The sequence below is a fragment of the Diorhabda sublineata genome, chromosome 8 (genome assembly GCF_026230105.1).
Source record: "Diorhabda sublineata isolate icDioSubl1.1 chromosome 8, icDioSubl1.1, whole genome shotgun sequence".
Taxonomy (NCBI): Eukaryota; Metazoa; Arthropoda; class Insecta; order Coleoptera; family Chrysomelidae; genus Diorhabda; species Diorhabda sublineata.
The window spans coordinates 31,797,404-31,820,172 of NC_079481.1; the positions used below are offsets into that span (position 1 = coordinate 31,797,404).

At 31.4% G+C, this 22,769-nt stretch overlaps 2 protein-coding genes, 1 long non-coding RNA gene and 2 other non-coding genes across 6 annotated transcripts; 4 read left to right on the plus strand and 1 right to left on the minus strand.

Moving 5' to 3' along the window:
* Positions 1–757: 757 nt before the first annotated feature.
* Positions 758–7,271, plus strand: LOC130448184 (translation elongation factor 2). Its single transcript, XM_056785434.1, has 10 exons — positions 758–895; positions 1,281–1,495; positions 2,199–2,392; positions 2,450–2,658; positions 2,878–3,781; positions 3,846–4,080; positions 4,323–4,521; positions 5,962–6,210; positions 6,504–6,761; positions 6,962–7,271. The coding sequence occupies exons 1-10, from the start codon at positions 893–895 to the stop codon at positions 7,028–7,030; spliced, it is 2,535 nt and encodes an 844-aa protein (XP_056641412.1). The 5' UTR covers positions 758–892; the 3' UTR covers positions 7,031–7,271.
* Positions 7,272–7,676: 405 nt separating this feature from the next.
* LOC130448519 (small nucleolar RNA SNORD31) lies at positions 7,677–7,742 on the plus strand. The gene has a single exon (XR_008910343.1). It is a non-coding gene; the product is annotated as a small nucleolar RNA SNORD31 (small nucleolar RNA).
* Positions 7,743–8,543: 801 nt separating this feature from the next.
* LOC130448517 (small nucleolar RNA SNORD31) lies at positions 8,544–8,614 on the plus strand. The gene has a single exon (XR_008910341.1). It is a non-coding gene; the product is annotated as a small nucleolar RNA SNORD31 (small nucleolar RNA).
* Positions 8,615–9,836: 1,222 nt separating this feature from the next.
* LOC130448186 (uncharacterized) lies at positions 9,837–14,527 on the plus strand. The gene is made up of 5 exons (XR_008910309.1): positions 9,837–10,021; positions 10,670–10,707; positions 10,986–11,011; positions 11,790–12,033; positions 12,778–14,527. It is a non-coding gene; the product is annotated as an uncharacterized LOC130448186 (long non-coding RNA).
* A 120-nt stretch (positions 14,528–14,647) lies between these two features.
* LOC130448185 (xylulose kinase-like) lies at positions 14,648–22,484 on the minus strand. 2 transcript variants are annotated; one of them, XM_056785436.1, is made up of 10 exons: positions 22,093–22,484; positions 21,244–21,344; positions 19,459–19,695; positions 18,850–19,029; positions 18,072–18,173; positions 17,587–17,872; positions 16,983–17,127; positions 15,970–16,256; positions 15,821–15,918; positions 14,648–15,758 (listed from the first exon to the last, which is right to left on the minus strand). In XM_056785436.1, exons 2-10 carry the CDS (start codon positions 21,295–21,297, stop codon positions 15,546–15,548), a joined length of 1,602 nt encoding a protein of 533 aa, XP_056641414.1. In that variant the 5' UTR covers positions 21,298–21,344; positions 22,093–22,484; the 3' UTR covers positions 14,648–15,545. The 2 variants fall into 2 exon arrangements, with proteins under 2 accessions (XP_056641414.1, XP_056641413.1); XM_056785435.1 differs by having other exon boundaries at positions 21,970–22,133.
* Positions 22,485–22,769: the final 285 nt, after the last annotated feature.

Below are 22,769 nucleotides of genomic sequence, written 5' to 3' on the forward strand. Positions count from 1 at the left end.
CCGGAAACTGACGTAACTGTGATCCAATCAGAATAGAGAAGAAAGAGATACAGAGTGGTATACCGACGTATTTTTTTTTATCTATCAGTAGTTCGCGCTCTCTAAAACTTTAGGTTTGTACACGAATGTTAAAAGGATATCAAATATTTGTCATTTATTTGACGTGATAAGATCCTGGACTAATTTTATTTATATTTTTAGTAAAATCGAAGTATAAATCTAAAAATAACACTGCTGATATTCCTATTCTGTAAATACTTGTGTACAATGAACTAGGTAGAAAAAAATTCTTAAACAAAATACGAAATGTTTTTTAAATATGCCAAAACTTATTTGATCAAAAAAGTTGACAAGCTATTGCATATCAATTAATCAACTATAGTAGAAATTATATCGCAAAAGTAAGAATTTTACCATATTGAATTAGGTACGTCATTATTTTGGTAAAAAAATAATACAAGAGATATTAAAATAATATCATTCTGGAACTAGTTAAAATTTAATATCAAATCTAACAGGAGCATGGTAGTTTTATTTAATCTATAAAATAGTGAAATAAGCTTCATATTTTGTTTTCTCATTATAACAACGTAATTTAACCTCGAGTATGTTATAAAGACACTATTTTTCTAATATTTTTTGTAAGCATAGGTAATAGTAAATAAATTAACCACAACTACTACATAGGCAATATATATACACAAATGACAATTTGAATATTTCGCTAAAAATTGCCTTGCACTGAACATATGTCATTGTTGGCTACAATGTTTAACTGTCCAGTGTCTACGTCGTGGCAGAGATTGTTCGGTCTCTTTCTTTCGAAGGAGTGCGCCAACGTTGGCGTATCGTAAGTTTTGGTTGTGCTTAAAAAAATCATCAAACATCCAAAATGGTAAGCACTAATATTCATTTTTAATATGATTAAATATCAATGCAAACATAGCTGCATTATATTCGATTAAAATTTTATTTGAAATGACCGGTTGTGTTGAAATTAATATTTTTAGTGATATTGCACAACAGTATGAAAGGTCCCTACTTTGATGTTTACTGATTGTTTCACTAAACTTTTTCCATATTGTGTACAATTTACAACAAATTGACATTATATTATTGACTATATTTTCAAATTTATTTGAATAGATCTTCGAAAAACTCAAAATATGGTTAGTTATTCTATACCATTTCTTCAAAGAAAAAAAGAAAATAGTTGCATATTGATTTAATAGAGCGATTTAATTATATCTTTTAAATACTAATCATTATGTTTGTTTTAGGTGAACTTTACGGTAGACGAAATCAGAGCCATGATGGACAAAAAAAGAAATATTCGTAATATGTCCGTTATAGCCCATGTGGACCATGGTAAATCGACTTTGACTGATTCCTTAGTATCCAAAGCTGGTATAATTGCTGGTGCCAAAGCCGGAGAAACACGTTTCACCGATACTAGAAAAGATGAACAAGAACGTTGTATTACAATCAAGTCAACGTAAGTGCAATTTATTTTCATTAAAATCTATTTAAATCATAAAAACTATAATTTTTACCTTTTGTACTGATAGGAAAATTCAATGTTGCAAAATCTTCGGAAATGTTAGTTTGTCTTGTTTATAATTTTTTTTATTAACGTGCGAATTTTTATTCAATAGATTTTAGTAAATTTTAGTAAAATCAGATTTTTAAATCTTTGCTTAGGTGTATTGCTACATTTCTACTAAAACCTAATGTTCCTATTGAGACAACTTGTTTATTTCCTTTTAACCTTGAAGAGTTTACAGTAAAAAGGTGTTTAAATGCAATTACACTTATTTTTACACTATATTTCCTTCATTTTAATCATCATGTCAGCGATGGCTGAAAAGCAAATGGTTATAAGTGACATTTTAATAACTTAGTAGGACAATTTAAATTTGTTTAGTATTGTTTTTATCTATTATTTCTAATGTGGATTTTTAAAATCTGAAGACTAATTTTGTAAGATCCAAGACAAAGGTCTCAACATTCCTAATATTGATTGATAATTTCTTGGTAAAATAATTTAACCACTTGTCCTAAATATTGATTCTTGCTATTGTGACATCTTATTAATTCTGTTTATCCTATTATGAGTTGCTGTTTTTTTTAATTTATTACTATTTTTGATTATCCAAATGCCTAATGACAATTACTATGGAATCCCTTCATATTTTCAGTGCCATTTCTATGTTCTTTGAACTGGAAGACAAGGATCTTGTCTTCATCACCAACCCAGATCAACGTGAAAAAGAAGAGAAAGGTTTTTTGATCAACTTGATTGATTCTCCTGGGCACGTAGACTTTTCATCAGAAGTAACTGCTGCTCTTCGTGTTACTGATGGTGCTCTTGTAGTAGTGGATTGTGTATCCGGTAAGTAGTAAATATATGATATTTAATTTGAATAAGTCAACATTTTCAACTTACTAGGTGTATGTGTCCAAACGGAAACTGTATTACGTCAAGCTATTGCTGAACGAATCAAGCCAATTTTATTCATGAACAAGATGGACCGTGCTCTATTGGAGTTGCAATTGGATTCTGAAGAATTATATCAAACCTTCCAACGTATTGTAGAAAATGTTAACGTTATCATTGCCACTTACAATGATGACAGTGGTCCAATGGGTGAAGTTAGAGTAAGTAGATTATTGAAATTCATATTAATTTATTGAGTCACTTCTTAATTGTTAGACTTTTTAATAGCTAATAACGGTATCTGGCTCAAAGATCAAACTCATATTTTGCCCTGCAGTAAATAATTTGATGTTTACTGCAGTTTCCTACAGTGAAACATTAAAAAAAAAATGATGATATTAAATCTTTTGAAATTTGAAACAAACAATTTTATTATTTAGGTTGATCCCAGCAAAGGTTCAGTAGGTTTTGGTTCAGGTCTTCACGGATGGGCCTTTACTCTCAAACAATTCTCTGAAATGTATGCAGAAAAATTCAAGATTGATGTTGTTAAACTAATGAACCGATTGTGGGGAGAAAACTTCTTCAATGCCAAAACCAAGAAATGGGCCAAACAAAAGGATGATGACAACAAACGTTCCTTCTGTATGTACATCTTGGATCCCATTTACAAGATCTTTGATTCAATTATGAATTACAAGAAAGAAGAATACGAAGCGCTCCTTCCTAAATTAGGTATTACCATCAAACACGAAGACAAAGACAAAGATGGTAAACAGTTATTGAAAGTAGTAATGAGAACTTGGTTGCCTGCTGGTGAAGCTTTACTTCAGATGATTGCCATCCATTTGCCATCTCCTGTAGTAGCTCAAAAATACAGAATGGAAATGTTGTATGAAGGACCTCAAGATGACGAAGCTGCGATCGGTATCAAAAGCTGCGACCCCAATGCACCGTTAATGATGTACATCTCTAAAATGGTACCGACTTCAGATAAAGGTCGATTCTATGCTTTCGGTCGTGTATTTTCCGGTAAAGTTGCTACCGGTATGAAAGCCCGTATCATGGGACCCAACTACACCCCTGGTAAAAAGGAAGATTTATATGAAAAAGCTATCCAACGTACTATCCTGATGATGGGTCGTTATGTTGAAGCCATTGAAGACGTACCATCTGGTAACATCTGTGGTTTAGTTGGTGTTGATCAATTTTTGGTCAAAACCGGTACTATCACCACTTTCAAAGATGCCCACAATTTGAAGGTCATGAAGTTCAGTGTGTCCCCTGTAGTACGTGTTGCTGTAGAACCCAAAAATCCCGCTGATCTACCTAAACTTGTTGAAGGTGAGCATAAAGAGATTTTTAGAATAGCCGGTGTGTACGTATCATTTTTTTTGTTTCTTTTCAGGATTAAAACGGCTCACCAAATCTGATCCTATGGTACAATGTATTATTGAAGAATCTGGTGAACACATCATTGCCGGAGCTGGTGAATTGCATCTTGAAATTTGTCTTAAAGATTTAGAAGAAGATCACGCTTGCATTCCCATCAAAAAATCTGATCCAGTTGTATCTTACCGTGAAACAGTCAGTGAAGAATCTGATCAAATGTGTTTATCAAAATCGGCCAACAAACACAACAGGTAGGTAAATTAAATTTAAAACTAATTATTTTCAATTTTCGGCCACCACAGACAATATTGAATAGTATTTATGCTATTCAGTACTCGCAAATGGTGGCAGATTGAATTGTCTTTTAAGTTTCGTCCTTAGAGTTTATCAGCTCTCTGGTCTGAATAGGGGGACAAACATCTAATTTTAATGCTAAAAGATTTTGGAATAAATTTTATTTATTGATAGTTTGGTAATAGTTTTATTATTTCAGATTGTTCATGAAAGCTTGCCCAATGCCTGATGGTCTAGCTGAAGACATTGATGAAGGACAAGTTAATCCACGTGACGATTTCAAAGTTCGTGCACGTTATCTTGGAGAAAAGTACGATTATGATGTAACTGAAGCCCGTAAAATCTGGTGTTTTGGTCCTGACGGAACTGGACCTAATATTCTTGTCGATTGTACTAAGGTTAGTAGAATTTGGTTTTAATTTCTTTCTATAGTCTTAACAAAACATTTTATGGAATATCAATGTGAACGTTCTAATTATGATCTATCAGTTCTTATTTACACATTTTTCTATCAATCTTCTATGTTTCTATGGTACTGTAATCAAATTTACCCTCACAAGTACTTCAAGATACAACAGCTGCCTACTGAATAACAAATGAACTTATTTCAGATAATATTTTATCTTTTAATCATTTTTATTGTATTCAAATTACATTAATTCAATTTAGACCAGTATAATCATTGTATTTATACTCATCATGAGTAGCAAAAAACTTAAGTTTCAGTCTTGATCTTGACATAAATTGCTTTTTTTCTGGATTTCTCCTCAAAATACTCTGATGAAAATCTCTTTCTGCAAGGTTAAGAAACAGAAGAAAGTCGCTCAGGGCCCGATCTGTTGTATACGGTGGATGATAAACCAATTTGAAGTGCAATTGTAGCCATAATAAATAAAATCCGATTGCATTTTTTGGAATTTCTCCCGCAACCATACTTTTATATTATTGTTTTACCCTTCTGGAAATATTTGATGAACAAAATCTCAAAATCCAGTCTCCCATCACTTTTCCTGTTGTAACCATCTTTGCTTTTTTTCATAACAAATTTGCCCTTTGTAATCCATTTTCTAACCATGTTTTCATTTCTGGTGGATCCACAGTTATGGGATCGCCTCATTTTACTTAATACCGTCTCAATAAGGCCTGGGAAATGTTCATTCGAATGTGTTTTTGGTCCAAATTGGGCAAACGTGGTACTCAAAGCGAAGATAGATTACGCATGCACAATTCTTCAATTAAGAGGGAGTTCCTTTGATATGCCGATTGACTTTTAAATCGCTGGTTATCTCAGTTTTTACCAGTCCCGAACGTCAGTCAAATTGATGCCCCTGGTCAAAAATATCATTATGCCATAAAAGTTTTATCTTACATACCACCAAATGAAGATTTATAGACCTTGTTATTCAAGCCTTTTAAATAACTACCATTAATGACTGCAAAATAAACTTTCTTCCAATGTTGAACAGATTTTCTTTAACCAATAGTTGTGGTATTCAGATGGAATCTTGATTATGTTGATCTTTTTAAAGGGAATCTAGAACCCTTCCTACCCTAGAATTTTTTTCTTATTCAATCCTAAGTCACCTTTACTGTAGGATGTATAGCTGTTTGTTTGGCGGTCAAGCTATATTCTTTTTACTTCAAGCCTTAATATCTTATATTTGCTTTGTTATACCTTTCCATTTTATTCCCTTAATCCCAGCAGCTTCTTTACATGTTCCATCCACACATATCTTCCTTTTCTCAACTGTCTCTAAATCTCTTCCTCATTGCCATCGACACTATCTCTCCGAGTCTTCTTAAACATTTATTTATTTTTGTAACTTTACTGATTTCAGGGAGTGCAATATCTCAACGAAATCAAGGACTCTGTAGTGGCCGGTTTCCAATGGGCCACCAAGGAAGGTGTATTATCAGAAGAAAACTTGAGAGGAGTCAGATTCAATATTTATGATGTAACATTACATGCTGACGCTATTCATCGTGGTGGTGGTCAAATCATTCCAACAACTCGTAGGTGTTTATACGCTTGTTTATTGACAGCTTCGCCCAGACTCATGGAACCTATCTACAAATGTGAAATTATGGTAAGTAATTTTCTGGAAAGTTAGAAGGTAACATCTTTTCCCTTCCAGCACACCTAGAACCACTAAATAGTTTGGTATTTGGTAACATTGTTGCTATTTACGAAACTATGACTTAGTTGGTAGTGCAATGGAAGAAGATAAAATAGATCTTGCATTTAAACGCTGTCACGGGACCTCTATCTTTATGTCTGGTTGTGACATGCTACGGTGTAAGATGTACAACTCATTATTGTTGAACAATTCCGTATATTAAGTTGAACTTTAATAAATCATTGTATATGTTATGTTTATAGTGTCCTGAAATTGCTGTTGGTGGTATCTATGGTGTTTTAAATAGAAGACGTGGTCACGTTTTTGAGGAATCCCAGATAGCTGGTACACCTATGTTCTTAGTAAAAGCCTATTTACCAGTAAATGAATCGTTCGGTTTCACCGCCGATTTGAGATCAAACACAGGAGGGCAGGCATTCCCACAATCAGTCTTTGACCATTGGCAAATCTTGCCAGGGGATCCATTCGAACCTAACAGCAGACCATACGGTATTGTCCAGGTAAGTTTTTCTCTTTATATAATATGTTTCACTACTAGTTCGGTGAAGTAGTTCAAACGTACCCTATTTGTTTATGTATTGGAATTTGTTAGTTAAATAGTTCAAATGTACCATATTATGTATATTTGTGTATCTATTGGAATCTATAGAAAAAATAATTTTTTCAGAACATATTTTGGAATGTATGTTTTTTTTTTCAGGAAACGCGTAAGAGGAAGGGTCTCAAAGAAGGACTACCAGACCTGGCACAGTATCTGGATAAATTATAAGCATTCAAGGAAATTAACTTTGTACAGATTATTTAATAAATTTATTTCAATTTACTCACTTTTTTTTCTATAGTTAATTGTATTTTTGATAATTTTTATTCTTAAACTGTCCTTGGTTGAATTTTGCGAGAAATTAAATAATCTGCAAATAGATATTGTTATATAATTTTTGTTATTTATCCGGATATTTGTATATTTACAATATTTTTTGACATCAAAAGTAAATTCTGTTGAAATTAAATCTTGAGTATTTATTTGGTATCAATGGGTTTTTTTCGCGTAACTTTTTAACCTGGCTACTGTATATTTTATGTTAGGTGTACTGATTAATGTTAATTTTATTATTTTTTGAAATATGTAAAATAAAACTCAGTTTTTTTAACAAAAAAATTGGTTTTACTTTGGAAATTGATAAACCACTACGCGATTTAGATAATTTATTTTAATTTGCTCAGATTTTCAAATTGCCAATTAACAAAATTTTTAAGTAACCTGTACAAAGTTTTTGTTGGATATTTTTCAGCGTAACTGTCAAGACATTCAAGAAATATATGGTGAGTTTATTTTGAATTTCTATAAGTTTTATTTCAATCTTTGAATTAATAGTTTCTTATAATGCTATTAGACACATTATTCAGTGAATTTGATTTTTATGATGAACATTTTTACCGCCCCAGGCTGATAGTTATGAGTGATTGGATGTACTGATATTCTAAAAACAATTTTATTTATAAAATCTCACGATAAATTATATCTAAAAGCGATTTTTCTTACAGATTTCGTTCTACGATCGATTGGGAGATTCATACAAGTATTTTTGAAAAGGTGAGTCAATAAAAATTTTATCATCTAATTGTAATTTCATCGATTGTTGATAGTAACTTTTTATTGTAAATTTTCACGTTTTTCTAAAATCAGTTAAATTTTCTTATATTTTGTTCCAGTTAGAGGTCCTATAAACAAAGTTCGTTGAATTTAAATGAGGAAAATCAAAATAGAATTTGAATCAGTTTGACACACTCGTGATCAAAAAAATCGCATATTGGGGTTTAATTTGGGGCCAGTAGCTGGCCTTTTTGGCTCAAAGTCTTCTATTTGTCCAGCCACTCCTCGCAGTCTTCTGAGCTCTTTCTGTTGAGGTTGCGATTTCTCAGCTATCTGCCAACAATTAATCGGTCATCTTTTTCGGATGTGCATCTCTTACTTCTGGAACAACGTCTTTGATGAAAGTTATCAATCTTTTGGTAACCACGGTAAATTCTAGACTGACACGTGTTCAGCGAACCAGCGATTTCTTGGTGACTGAACATGTCTCAATAGGGTGACCGCTTTATCACTTGTGTGTCCATTGTGCGAATCGTACACTATGATTCGCAGCTTGAAATATATATTTTTCTACAGAATTTACATCAAAAAACTTATTTTACGTAATCAACGATTTTTGAAAATAATGATCTTTTTTTATAATATTTATTAAAAAGATGTGTTGTCCATTAGGATAGTTGCTAGCTGATTTTAAAATGATGATTCGTGATTACCGCCCCAGTCTGATAATTGGTGACTGATTGGTTATTCTGATAAATTGAATTTATTTGTTGAACATTTTCATCGGCTACGAACATTAAAAATTAATTGTTTTTGTTCTAATTACAGGTATACAGTTGGTATAGTTGCTTGCTGTGAAAAAAATGAACAACTTTGTATATTTCGGTGAGTATTTATATTATTTGAAACCATATTTCATTTTCATTGTTTTTATGATGATCATTTAGCTGGAGAAGTAATTTGTATTTTCTGACACAACACATTTTACAATGTTTATTGCCAAAAGGATTCTGATAAATCAATTACGATAAAAATTTGAAAATGTATTTGAATATTGTTGTTAACAGATTTTTGTTTTCATTTCAGAACCAGATTATCAAACCTAATGTTCATGGTAAGTAACTTTAGATAAGATTCAAACACAAATTCATTCAGTTTCTTTTCCAAATTTAACAGTTTATACCCTATAATAGTACACTACATTTTTTTTATGTAAATTGCTTTCAAATTGAATTGTCTCATATTTTTTCATTATTTTTAAAACAATTTCTTTGTGAAACGTCTTATTTTCAATGATGATTGTTCTATCACAGACCTGTTCTGACCCTCTTATTTGAAGACATAAAGAACGGCCAACTGATTATGTATCGCAATTATTTAAAAATGTTTGTATTGCACTACGACTGAAATTGATAAATCCTTTCTTTCCAGGTTGTTTTCACACTTTCTGCCACCTGTCTTTTGAACTTATTTTTAAGGTACGTACACAATTGAAATTAATTTTTTTTTATAATAGCATAATGAACAGCTAAGTACATAGGCCTTCTGATGTAATCCCCACTTGACTTTACCAAAAGCTGATCCCTTTGAAAAACTTATCATGCTTTGACTTGAACCTTTTGATGCTTTCCTAAGCGTCAGTTCTGGGCATTCACAGGTGACGTGGTCTACAGTTTCATCCTCCTCCATACACCAGTGGCACTTTGGATGCCCGAGATGCGAAGATGGCGTATTTGGAAATGATGATTGTTCTATCACAGACCTGTTCTGACCCTCTTATTTTGAAGACGTAAAGAACGGCCAACTGATCACAGTTTAAAATAAATTTAAACATTCCAACTCAAAAACAGAAGAATTTATTTGGTTTCTTGTTTCAGGTTCATCGTTCCAGTTCGTTGCTAAAAATTCTCTTTTTTTTTTAAGGTAAGAGTTTTAATTTTAACAATTGTTTCCAAAATGATTTTTTTTATAATGATGATTTAAACTTAGGACACCTAAGATACATCCGTGGATTACGAACAGTTAAATATCTGATATTTTATATTTGAAACATCTTAAATTTGTTTTCCGATTTGAAACCTCTATCAACATGTTTTTTTTTTATCTGTTTATAGAAATGAAGGTGGAATTGAATCAGTGGAACAAAATTTTTAATAAAATTAAAATGTGAGTATTGTTTGTTTTATTAATAGGGTTTTGCTTGATTAGTCGAAGTTTAAACCAATATACTGTCCTTTTCATGTTTTACAAATTGTCTCTTTCCATGGTCTTTAGTGAAACATTAAACTTTGATAAATTGAGAACTTTTATTAACCGAAGCATTTCACAACTTTTAGTTAGTTTGAGTCTTTATTATAGCAGTAGCCTTAATTTGGTTACAATCTATCGAGCATATATATGACTCATCAGTCACTACATAAGGGCTCCTTTGGTCTCCTAGAGAAGTATTTGAATAAGGGTAAAGAGGTTTTTTCTCTTTCAAAGTCATTGCATTGTTTTTTTCATGTTTCAACCTATGTACTTCTTCAGAAGATTAACAGAAAATGTTGCTTTTGATCAGAAAAGTTGTTTCGGCTCTGTGACCAGTTTAATATAGCGCAACTTTGTTATTCTTTGTTCAAACTAGAGTTTAATTTATAGTTTAGAATCAATTTTCACCCTAGGTTGTAAAATTGCTCCTTTATGATGAATATAGCTCCTGTTGAGATTGTAATCGATGAATACTGATTAGTCTTTCTGATTTTTCACTTGAATTTTCTACAATTTAACTAATTAACCTTAATTCAATTCGTTTAAACGTATAATTTGTTGTAGGTCGTCCAATACACTACGGTTAGGATATTGATAACGAGGTAAGAACAACTTTACCTTCCCGGCTGGAGAATCTTCCCCAGGAAGTAGTATTCAGCCTCGGTTAAAGTATATAAATAACTTGATAAGCCAAATGGCAGCTATCAAATTCAATTTCAAAAAAGATTTTTTTGTACACAATTTTAATATGATGATTCCGTATGTTGCCATCTGAAATTCATGTGGACCTAACTTCCTTGGATGTCTGAAATTATGAGAACTGTGAATAGTTGAAAATTGTCAAAATGTGAAAAAATTTCACCTATTTTTTTTATTTCAGATCTCGTCATCATACAAATATACAAGGTAAATATAATTTCAAATAATATATTTCAACAGTCTTATTTAAAAAATGAGTTTCATAGTAGTAAATTTTAAAATTTGTTTCTTTGTTTATAATTTACCTGAATAGGTTTGAAGGAAATCTATGTTTTGAAATTCAATTAAAACATTTAACTTAAATGTGCATTAAAAAGTAAAAAAAAAAACTAGAACTAGGCTAGATAAGTTATTTTTATTGATCCTATTAGGTGGGGTATATTTAAACACAAAGTAATTTGTCTTAATTTTCAATTCATGTACACAGTTCACTATGCACAGCTAATTTATAATTTAAAACACTATTTATCAATCAAAACTACAAATTTGTACTGAAACTGTGAAAAACCAGCAGATATATTCAAAGCTAACAATTAGAGTTCTTATTTATCGCTCTAAACTCTATAAGTATTGTTATTAGAGTGAGTAAAACTCATTTTTTGCTGGGTTTTGTCGATTTTTAGAATATTTAAACTCTGCATGATTCCCTATAATCTGCCGCTTGGCTGGTGGCAAGTTAGCAAATTATTTGTGAAATGATGAAACTCTGTATCTATAAAGGAGGGCTAATTGATCTAAAGAGTGGAGACAAAAAAAATAATTAAATGATACAGATTTATAATATATATTGAAATGATGAAAATGTATGTTGCTATCTGAAATTTATGAGGACCTAACTTCCTTGGATGTCTGAAATTATGAGAACCTGGAATAGTTGATAATTTTTAAAATGCAAAAAAATTTATCTATTTTATTTTTATTTCAGAATGTTTTATCTCAAAATTGTTCGAATTACACTTCAAATTGCTTCCTCATCCACCGTATAGTCAAGATCTGGCCCCCAGTGATTAATGAATATTCGCTGATGTTAAAAAATGCTCGCCGGTAAGAAATTCAGCTAAAATGAAGAAGCAATTGATGTTTATTTTGAAGCAAAAGACAAATCTTTTTACAAGCCCGGCATGGAAAAGTTTGTGCTTTGTAATGTACAGAAAATGGATCCGATAAAGGTAAATTCCTTCAATTATTTTATTATTATATCTGCAAAAAAATTTAAATGTTTAAATAAAGAAAAACAAAACTGTATGAGAACCTTTCAACATATTCAACAATGTTTAATGTATGAATCTGACTAACCAAACTATATACTGTGAAAAAGAGGTTGTTATGTGGTTTCCGCTAAATAGTAGCGCGTTTCTGTCAAAACTAAGCTTAGCAGTTGTCAAATGGTGTCCTACCCCTTTGCAATCATCAAACAAAAAAAATACCGCATGGAAACCTAACATACTAAAATTTTAACTAAATCGGAGGGTTAGGTTAGGATCCCTTCAGGTACTTTTTTTCATTTAATGGATTCTTTAAATGGGGGGTTGAGAGGGAGTGTTTTAACGATTAATTGAAATATTACAATTTGATTATTCAAACGAAAAAAAAAAATACCTGAAGGGATGGTTTTCACGCTCTATATTGTTCAGCACAATTTTCTCTATAACATACTGAAATTTCAACAAATCGGAAGGGTGTAATAGATAATTATTTGCTTTTTTTTATATATATATAAAATCAAGGTTTTCTTCCGATTAGTTTTCTTATTTTGCAAATGGTGTAACAGGCGACATTTTATGATGATTGTTCTATCACAGACCTGTTCTGATCCTTGATGACAAACAGAACGGCCATCTGATGAAATATTTAATCAATTAGGAAAATGTTGAAATAAAAAAAAAATTTAACAAATATTTTCTCTTTTACAGTTTTAAAAGTATCAAGAGGAATCTTCAGCACAGAAGTTAACAAAGGTAAATTAATTTATATGATTTTTAAATATTTAATCAAATATTATGTAAATAAGCAGTTTCCAAATTTATTTGGTCCCCCTGTAAATATTTTTTTTGGAATTCCAAGTCTCAAAACATTTAAATCAATTTCTAGTATACCAGTTGAAAATATTTGAATTGAAACAAGCTTTTTGGAGAATTTCTGTATAGAAATGTTTAGAAAAATATTACCAGCCCTTATGGTGGCTCTTGTACTCAACTGTACGGCAGGAAATGCGATTTTAGTTGTTTTTTATAATCAAAATGCATATTTAGCAAAATATTGACATTTTTGTATGAATCCGATTTAGTATTAAGCGAAACGTTTATATGATGACAGAACAACATATCCAGACTTTATACCTGGTGGATTATTAACTGCTCAACAGGTCTGAGTATTTTAAAAACTACAATTTTCGTTTGTTAAACATTTTTTAAGTATTTTCAATTTTCATCTCTTGATTTCAGATATTGGAGAGAAACGTTGTCGTTTTATCAACTAAAAAATTTTATTCAGGTAAATATGAAAAATTCAGAAAAAAAATAAACAAGTAATAAAGTCGGAACAACAATAATTTCATTTACTTAATAATTTTTTCTGTTACTAATTTGTTTATGGAATGAAACATAACCTCTAATGACATGACTTCAATTTAAGCCAATTGACGTCTATTCTCATTTGATCGATATCTTATGATGTCTATTGACGTCGGTTCATGTCAATTGAGGTAATTTGGGATCACATTTTGGTTAATTTTATCGTAGTTTTCCGAACGATTCAGGTAAATAATCGTTGTGGTTAGTACACGTTGTTGATCACTGACACCTGTCATAAAATGTCCACTACCGCGTTCCCTGTGTTGGGTAGGCAACAAACAATTCAGCCACATACCACATCAAAATATGCTGCAATTTCATAATTTTTTCCTAATATCGGCTGATACAGACGGACGGACTTTTTTTGTACAAAAAGCGATGAAAAATTATTGTAATGATGATTTTAACTTAGGACACCTAAGATATCTAACTGTGGTTACAAAATAGTTTCTGACCTCAACATTAATCTAAAAAAATTCTATTGTTGTGTAATTTATACTAAATGCATATTTTTCTTTTTGCAGGTTCGAGAAAATCCTTTATGGTACGTATTTCAAATTTATATTAATACATATGTGTCAACAGTTTAATTATCAAATTAAGTGAAAATATCAATAACAGTACCTTACTAAGTTGGAATTTCTGGAACTGTTTGTGGTATTCACATTGTTTACACCAACACTCACAATTACACTGTCCGACGCGCGTTTTTATAACCAAGTTATCGTCTTAGGAGACTGAAGGTCCACACTTTGATCAAAATGAAACGAGCTCATTTATGACAGAATTTAGAAATTCTCTGCCGTTAGTAAGATGCAAGGAGAATCATCATTATTTTACTAATATCTTTGAAAAAAATCGCATCTGAATGATGACAACTTTTTGCTAGACTCAAACATGGTAGTTCAAATTTAATGCTCAACAGGTCTGAAATATACAAACATTATATACATATATTACCAGATTTTGATGTATTTGCTAAATTTTGACTCCTATTTCCAGATTTATTCAGAAATCATCCAAATTCCTCTAGAATTGTTCAAAATGTAAGTATAATAGATTAATTTCAATAAAATTTTTAAAATTAAAATTTGTTTTATTAAAACTTCCTATTAAACGTCCGGTTTCATAATCCCACCCTAGTTGGCACTTTAATTAAAGATTCCTTTAACTTGAAGTGAAGTGATCCCATAACCAGTGGGAGATTTCCGAGTAGGTTGTAGCCTATGACGGCAAGTTTCGATTCACAAGATTTGAAATAATAATTATTTACAATGAAAAGATGAGTTTTGATGAGCCGTGCAAGAGAATTTCAAGTATTTTGAAAAACGTATAGAAAGAATATACTAGAGAAATGAAAAAATTTTAATGGAACATACTGCAATGACTGCTAGTGATTACTTCAGAGCTGTCTAACTACATTGGCGGACTGAAAGATTGTCTTGCGTTTTTTTTTTTTCAAGAGAAACAAACTTTATCGTTTCCCACTCATACAGTAGCAACAAAGATATCAATTAGCGCGAGCATGAACACCAACAGAGTTCATAGCAAACTGAATCTAGAATGGTTATCTTTCCCCTCCTAGGACATGACGTCTCGACCTCGCGATAAGTAGCAATCGCGGCTCCTCGGTAGATGTCTCTGCTATTATTTATGTTTGTTATTTTTGAATGACAGGCTCGGATAACCGGGAGTTTACTGTAATGTCTTTCAACAATTATTTGCAATGGAACAATCATGAGGTCAGTAGAGGCAGCAAAAGATGAATAGCCGTCAATGCCCATAACAGATTTGCAAATGCGTTAAAAGAAAGTTGGCAAGTCTGGCCGTCGTTTAAAAGTTTTTGACAGGTACTGCGGACAATATTCAGTACTTTTCCAATACAAAGTGAAACCTAGAAGTGTGTGTTGGAGAAAGTATTTGTTTTGTCACAAACATTTATTTTGGTTCGATCTTTGGTGGCGTCCTGGTGTGGTTTTCTATTTACCAATTTATTTGTTTAATTCAAAATATAAATTATATGATCACAGGATTACTTTTAAAGACAAACACTATTAAAATGTTGAAGAAATAAAAATAGAAATCGCCGCGTGGATTTCGTTTTGTATTCACGAACCGCGTTGCTCCGACGTAAGTTCTTTCACAATCGCTCTGTATCTTTGAACCATAGGTAAGTAAATGGTTTCGGCGTCAGGATAAGGGGTGCAGATCAGTTGAGGTTCCGGAAGGGTTGAAGTGATCTCGTCGTACGATTTTTTACCGAATAATAAACCGTGTTTGGCTTGATAGGCAGCTCCCAACATTGCAGAATTAGCGGCCGGCTAAAATATTGAATTTAATTAAGAATATAAATGCACCGAGTGAGATAATGAGTAATTATTACTTGAACATAAACTGGAGCGTTGAATACATCTGATAAAACTTGCAAAATGGCTTTATTTTTTGAAGCACCTCCGGTAGCTAATATTTTTGTATTTTTATCTAAAATAATTGACCGTTATAAAGAATTTCAGTAATTTAAAGAAAAATTACCAATTTTGAATCCGAAATCTTCGGAATACGCTCGATTCCTTATACACTGTCCTTCGATTACGGCTCTAACCTCTACTTCGGGACTAGTGAATTTATTGACACGCCCGGTTTTACTGAATCTGAAATCTCCATGTAAAAAGGGGATTATTTCTTGGTTGTCGTAATAAAGTCCTATGTTGCCAAAATTTCCTCTAGGAGTACTTTCTAAAAGTTTACTAAAAGTATCCCAAGAACTTCCCGCCTCTTTATTTCGAATCCTTTCCCTCGTTAAAGAACCATTTTTAAAACTAAAAAAAAAAACACAAGAATTAGTTGTAATAAAAACTAAAATGAAGAAATATTTAAAGATGAAGTCAAATTCAGAATCAGTTTAGAACTCATCGCATGCGCACTTTCAAAAACCAATTTAGAATCCAATATCTAATAGAATTACTGGAACCGATTCAGAATTAATAATAAACAAATGGAATTGATCGCACGCTCTCATTCAAAAATTATCTATGTCCTAAAAATGAACAAAGCTTTATTCGCGGATCCGATTCAGAATCAGTTTAGAACCAATAACACGCGCACTTTAAAAACAGAATTACTGGAACCGATTCTGAATTAATAACGAACTGCAATAGACAATAGCTTTGTTCGCGAGTAGTTCCGAATCATTTGATTGCCAACCCATTCAGGGACGTTCATTTGGAACATAATCAGAGTGACCCGCGAACGACAATTTTGTATGTGTACGCGTGCGATCGGTCCCTTAACTAATTCAGAATCAATTTATCGCACGGGTACATTCAAAATTGCCGTTTACTTTTGTTAGTGGTAAATCGACATCCCGAATGGGTTCATAATCAAGCGTGCGCATTGCAACGATTCTAACTTTTTGATAAGATGATTCGGAATCGATTCGAACAAAGCTAATAAGCGAATTTAGTTCGGAATCAGACTAACGAACAAAGCTATCGGCAACAATTATCAGATAAAAAAGAAGTTTTCATAAAAACTGATTCATTTACCATAATAAAGCCATATAAGCGTTTTCATCTATGGGATTACAAAGTACGTGACCGTCTAGTACCAATTTAGGTTCCAAAAGCCAAAGAAAAACTGTATCGCTAGTTCCCAAACTAACGGCTATCCAACATTCCGTTAATCTCATACCTGAAAACATTAATTTGATGACAGAATATTATTACGAACTCGTCCACGACATGGACCATAAAACCGGTCCTGTGAGAGTTTAAAGAGAATACGACGATTCTAGGAAACCGTTTGATATTGTTTTTATCACAACGGCGATTTGTTTACATTGTTTTTAGAACCAATTAATAGAAAAGCCTTTTTTATTTATTTATTTACCTCCTATACAATTCTTTTTTGTATAAATACGTGTTGTTTTGTCAGTATATAATTGAATGTCCTAGCGAACGTATCGAAATAGTAAAAAGTGAATTTAAATAAATTATATGAGTAGTGAATAGTTGATTATAACAAATAGTGTAAGTGTATAAGTAAATTAAGTAAGTGATAGTGTGAATGAGTTCTCCTCACCGTTAGTAATACTTTAAATAAAGATATGACAAATTTTTTTCTATGAAAAAATTCTCAATTAAAACTTACCGATTAATGAAGCGGGATTATCTCCAGTACAAGCAACGACTTTACAATTTGTATTAAAATTGTATCTTTCCACATAGTACGGTGATATACTTCCGACAATAGTAGTGGAAGGGACAGGGTTGCCTAATTTTTCGGCAAGGTTCGGTCCACAAACGTCTAGTAAAGTTTGGTTCCACGATTTTGTCCTGATATCCATAAGGTTCATACCGGAACCGTCGGATATGTCGATAGGGGCTATTTTACCAGCAAACAGGGAACATAGGAAACTGCTGACTAGAGATATACGCTAAAAATTTCGGTATTTCAGTGAAGATGTATTTAGATTGGACACGATACAAAATTTGGATTGCATATTAGTCAATCTATGTTTGCGAAATATACATTCGAAACTGTTTCGTTTCAACACTTGTTACAGCTATATTTGCACTAATTTATTTAATCCTAAACTGAAAATTAAATCAATTAGGGTGAGATTGATTATTTACCTCTGAGTTTTTGTACGCTTCTGGTTTGGTTTGATTAATTTTGCATATCTGGGAACCTGTAAACCTTTCATAAGCTCTGGATCCAGTTATTTCTGCCAGTTTCTAAAAAAAAATATTTTCACTTCACTATTTATCGCAATAAAATTAAAACTGATTCTGTAGTGAATTGAAAATCAAAGCAAAAATTATTGAAGTGTAGTACTAAATTGATCAAGGTTAGGTATCTAAGGCATTTGTAAGTCAAAAATTCCACCTTTGACTGGAAAAGTGACCTCAAAAGAGAAGGCGAACTTGTTGGGTCTTGACTCTGAGGGAAAACTACCTACCACCTGTCTAGAATTGGTTCACCGATAAGTGGCATGGACATCAATAAAGCCACTAGCCCCACTGGAATATCATCAATCGCATTGGAGATATGTGCAGTTGAACTAACAAGTCCGCTATACAAACTCTATAATGAGGTCTCTTTCCTGCAGATTGAAAACTTGTTTTTAGTCAACCCATATTGTTCACTCATTTGGAGCTCGGATCACAACCATTCTGACTACCATGGCAGATTCTGTTCCGAGCTGTCCAACATAATACCACATAGAGCAGTATTTGCAAAACTTACAGACACATAGATGTGTCTCAGAGTCCTTCTACAGATGCCCAAAACCGAACACTACAGCCTTCAGAAGTTGAAGACAGGTAGGTACCACTGGAACTGTTCGAATAAAAAAGGAATTTATCCTCTTGTGTTACATAAAAAAGATTTAATGTCATGTTTGATTATTACCATTGGTCCCCCAACTGCGTCCTCCAATAATTTACACTGTTTGGTAGTACTGGCATCCATCCATATTGGACTATTTGCAACAGCAAAAGATTGAGCTAATTGTTGATGAAGGAACTGACCCGGGTTCAATTTTGCCAATGTTTCACCAGCTCCTCTTTGCCAATAAACGGATCCGTGTTGCTAAAACAATTTAGAGTAACAACATATTATTAGAGATCAAGATCGTTTAATGAAATATACCAAAAATGGAAAATCCAAATACTGACTTTCCGAAAAGCCCTTATATGTAATTATTTTGAAAATAAAACAATTTTAATTACAGTAACAATTTAAATTCCTCAGATAAACATAATGAACCAGTTGCAGATAATTTCTATGATAAACTAATGAGTTTTTTTCAGATCAATTTCAGGACTTGCATTGCTTTAAATAAACAAAATTATAATTTATTTAGACAATACTTTTAAATCAAATGATGCTACCAATTTTTTAAACTAATAAGAAATTTACGACTTTTGGTAATTATCAGTATTAAAACATTTCAATATAACGATTTCGATGTTCTGTTATAATCAAAATTAAAATTATATTGAGTAAGTTTTTCCTTACCTGCCCGCTTCCAGAAACGGCGGCTATTTTAGAAAAATTGATTCCTGCTACCGTGAGTTTATCTAGAACAATATCTAATGCCTTTACCCACATCAACGTTGGAGAAGTGATGAAGGAATTATTAACTTTATCTATAATAGCACCACCCTGTGTACGAAATTCTGGCAAATCTGAATCGTAGATCACTATTTGTTCAGCTACGATTTCTAATTTTTCGTTTACCACAGCTGCTTTGAGCTAAAATTAAAAAAATCATCAAAAGTAACATAAAAATAAAGGTGAGTAATTGTAATTGAAAGTTATCATCAAATCTGTATAAATCACCCCATCAAAACACAATCATCGTCTGTTTAGGCGTATTATAGCACACCCTGTATAAATATTTCTTAATTTATTTGAAATTATTGAGATAATTATCACGCGCAATTGTAAAACGGATGTATGGTATATTATATATCTTTTTGTGCAATAATAAATTACATAACCTGAAAATTCATTATAATAAAAGATTTTCGATAAGCGCAAATTCAACTTATCTCAGTTTATTATCATTTTATAGAATAAGATTGTCGCTAATCTTTTTCCCATTATGTTTTACAGTTTATCAGATCAAATTTTCAATTAAAATAAATTATTTTCATATGAATAAAACTTTTCATACCGCGCATGCTCTTTAATACATCGTCTTATTTTTCTAATTTTCTGCTGTGGGAATAATCTCGTTTATGTCCTTAATCAAATTTATGTATTACAATATAAATGTTGGTAATTCAAATTTTTTGGTTATTTTCCGTTTGTAAAATGTTTATCACTCAAATAAATCTAATAATATCATGTAAATTGTAGTGATAACGTTAATTCCTACTTTTCATTCTAATATCCAACTTGCCTTATACGAAAAGCACAGTACAGCAATTATTTAATATTATTTATATGAAACTAACTATTTAATTAAAATCTCATGTAGGTATTAAATAAATAAAAACTTCTTTTTGAGAAATAATAAGTCTACGAGTTGAGTGATTTAGACATTTTTATATGAAATTACCAGAAATTATTTATATTTGATTAAATTCTAATTTTGTACTAGCTTTTTATCCATATATTTAAGTTACAGCTTTTACTGTAAGATATTACGACAGATGTTTTACATCGTTGCCAGGTTGTAATGTTTTTCCGGTTGGTATAACATGATTTCAAGAACATAATTCAAAATTTTGATTCAATACTAAACTAGTGTATAATGAAAACTACTAACCACATCTCTTTCAAAATTAATTGGAATTAGTGGTTTTTTTGTTGTGTATCGAAACAAATACTACTAGAATATAAAATATATACAGATAGGTGTTAAATGACTTTAAAGTCGATGCGTTCTTTCCTCATTATTTCAAAATATATTATTAGTTAAAGATCTACTCGGAATAAATAGTTGATTATATCTTATACGGTAATTTTAAGTAACAATAATAAATCATACAACATTGGAACCACTGTTGCCAACATTTACTACTGACAGACGAGCAGTGATTCTATTTACACTTTGGATACAAATGTCAAAATAACGGCATTTATTTTAATTGAAAATGTTATTAATTTACAAATCACTATTCAAAATTATATGTTATTATCCCATTGGAAGCTAGACAACATCGCTTAAATTCCAAATATGTAACCTGCTTACTCATTGTATTGCACAATATACAAATTGAAAATAGGCGCGTAATTTGAATTTAATGCTAAAGTTTCCAAATGAAAAACCGTTAATATGAAATTTAGACTTACCTGCTGGGTACTGAGATCCAATCCAAGGTACAAATTATCTCCCTCGTCGCCCATTTTTGGAGTAGAATAAAATTTTTTCCAAGGATCTATATCATTGCTACCTAAAACAGCGCGTATAAATTCTTGTTAACACTGTTTTTACGTAGAGTTTTACGTTTTAGTACGTTTGCCATTTTTAGTTTGAAATGGCCATGGATGTTTCTTAAGAGGAGTTGACATTTTGATTTTGACACTTTTTCTACTAACATTTTGATAACAAATAACACACAATGATGATTTTTTTTGATAAAATGCAGATTGAAAAGTGAATCATGGTATACAGTATTTGTCAAGCCATAGAATTATTTTCTTTTTTAATTATAAACACAAAAAAACTAACGAACTGTCTAGTTTCCTTAGGTTCCCAGAAGTGAAATAATCCCAATAAACATGAAAACGAACATCAAAAGAAGTAAAAGTAAACCAATCAAAATTAAGAAAATCTGGTTCCGGAACAAAAGTTTTTTTTTAAAACTAATTATATCTACAAAGAGTCTATGGAAAAAAAATATTGTTATTATGAATTTTGTATTTTTCAATTTTTAAACGGGATATAAACAATAAGACCGTATACATGACATACTTTTTTACGAGATACTTATAACCTCAAATTATAAACTCACATTGTGGACGTACATTTATTTATAAATTATTGCCTGATCTGAGAAATGGAAAGTAAATATTTACCTGATTATCGATTTTTAATAATCTAAAAATAAACTGTTTGGTTTCCCGTAAAAAACGCGGTGACAAAACTTATTTATTTGTAAATTATGAAAACATCGAAAATTTAAAAAAAAAATTCCATACCTTCTTCTATTAAGCTCTAAATGTTACTGCAATAGGTAAGTAACAGAATATATCTCTAACGCGTGTAATTCTCGACGAGGTCAAGGCACCGGGCTCCGTTTTGTGATATCGTGGCTGGTATTACGATAGAATCAGACGATTATACCGCGAATGAAAACAAATATTGTATACACAAGGTGAAGATGGAAACAAGAACTTAAGGGAATTTTACAAGAGTTAAAACGAAGAATAATATTTAAAAAAAAAAACTTAACTTAATGAAATTGTAAGTCAATCCAACATGTTTGGTGAATTTATGGCTGATTATATTATTTTTTAACAGGGTTGTTAGTCTAGGTTTTGGTTAGATTAAATTAAAATTGCTTGTAATGCTAAGTTTAATAACCTAACCTAACTTTACATAATTCGTTTGACGCAAAGTTTGTAGTGAGATATAAATATTGTCAATATAGAAGTCGTTTTATTTTTTGTGTTTTTTTGTAGAATATATATAGTGTGTTCTATAAATTTCGTCTATAATTGTAATTATTTTCCTAACGATTATTTAGATCCAAATTATTATCAATTCAATTGATAGTAATATTCATCATTGTCTAGGGACGTAAAAGTAACATAACGTTGGCATTACTGAATAATAACTTACACAATGTTAATTCCATAGAGTTAATATTAAAGAT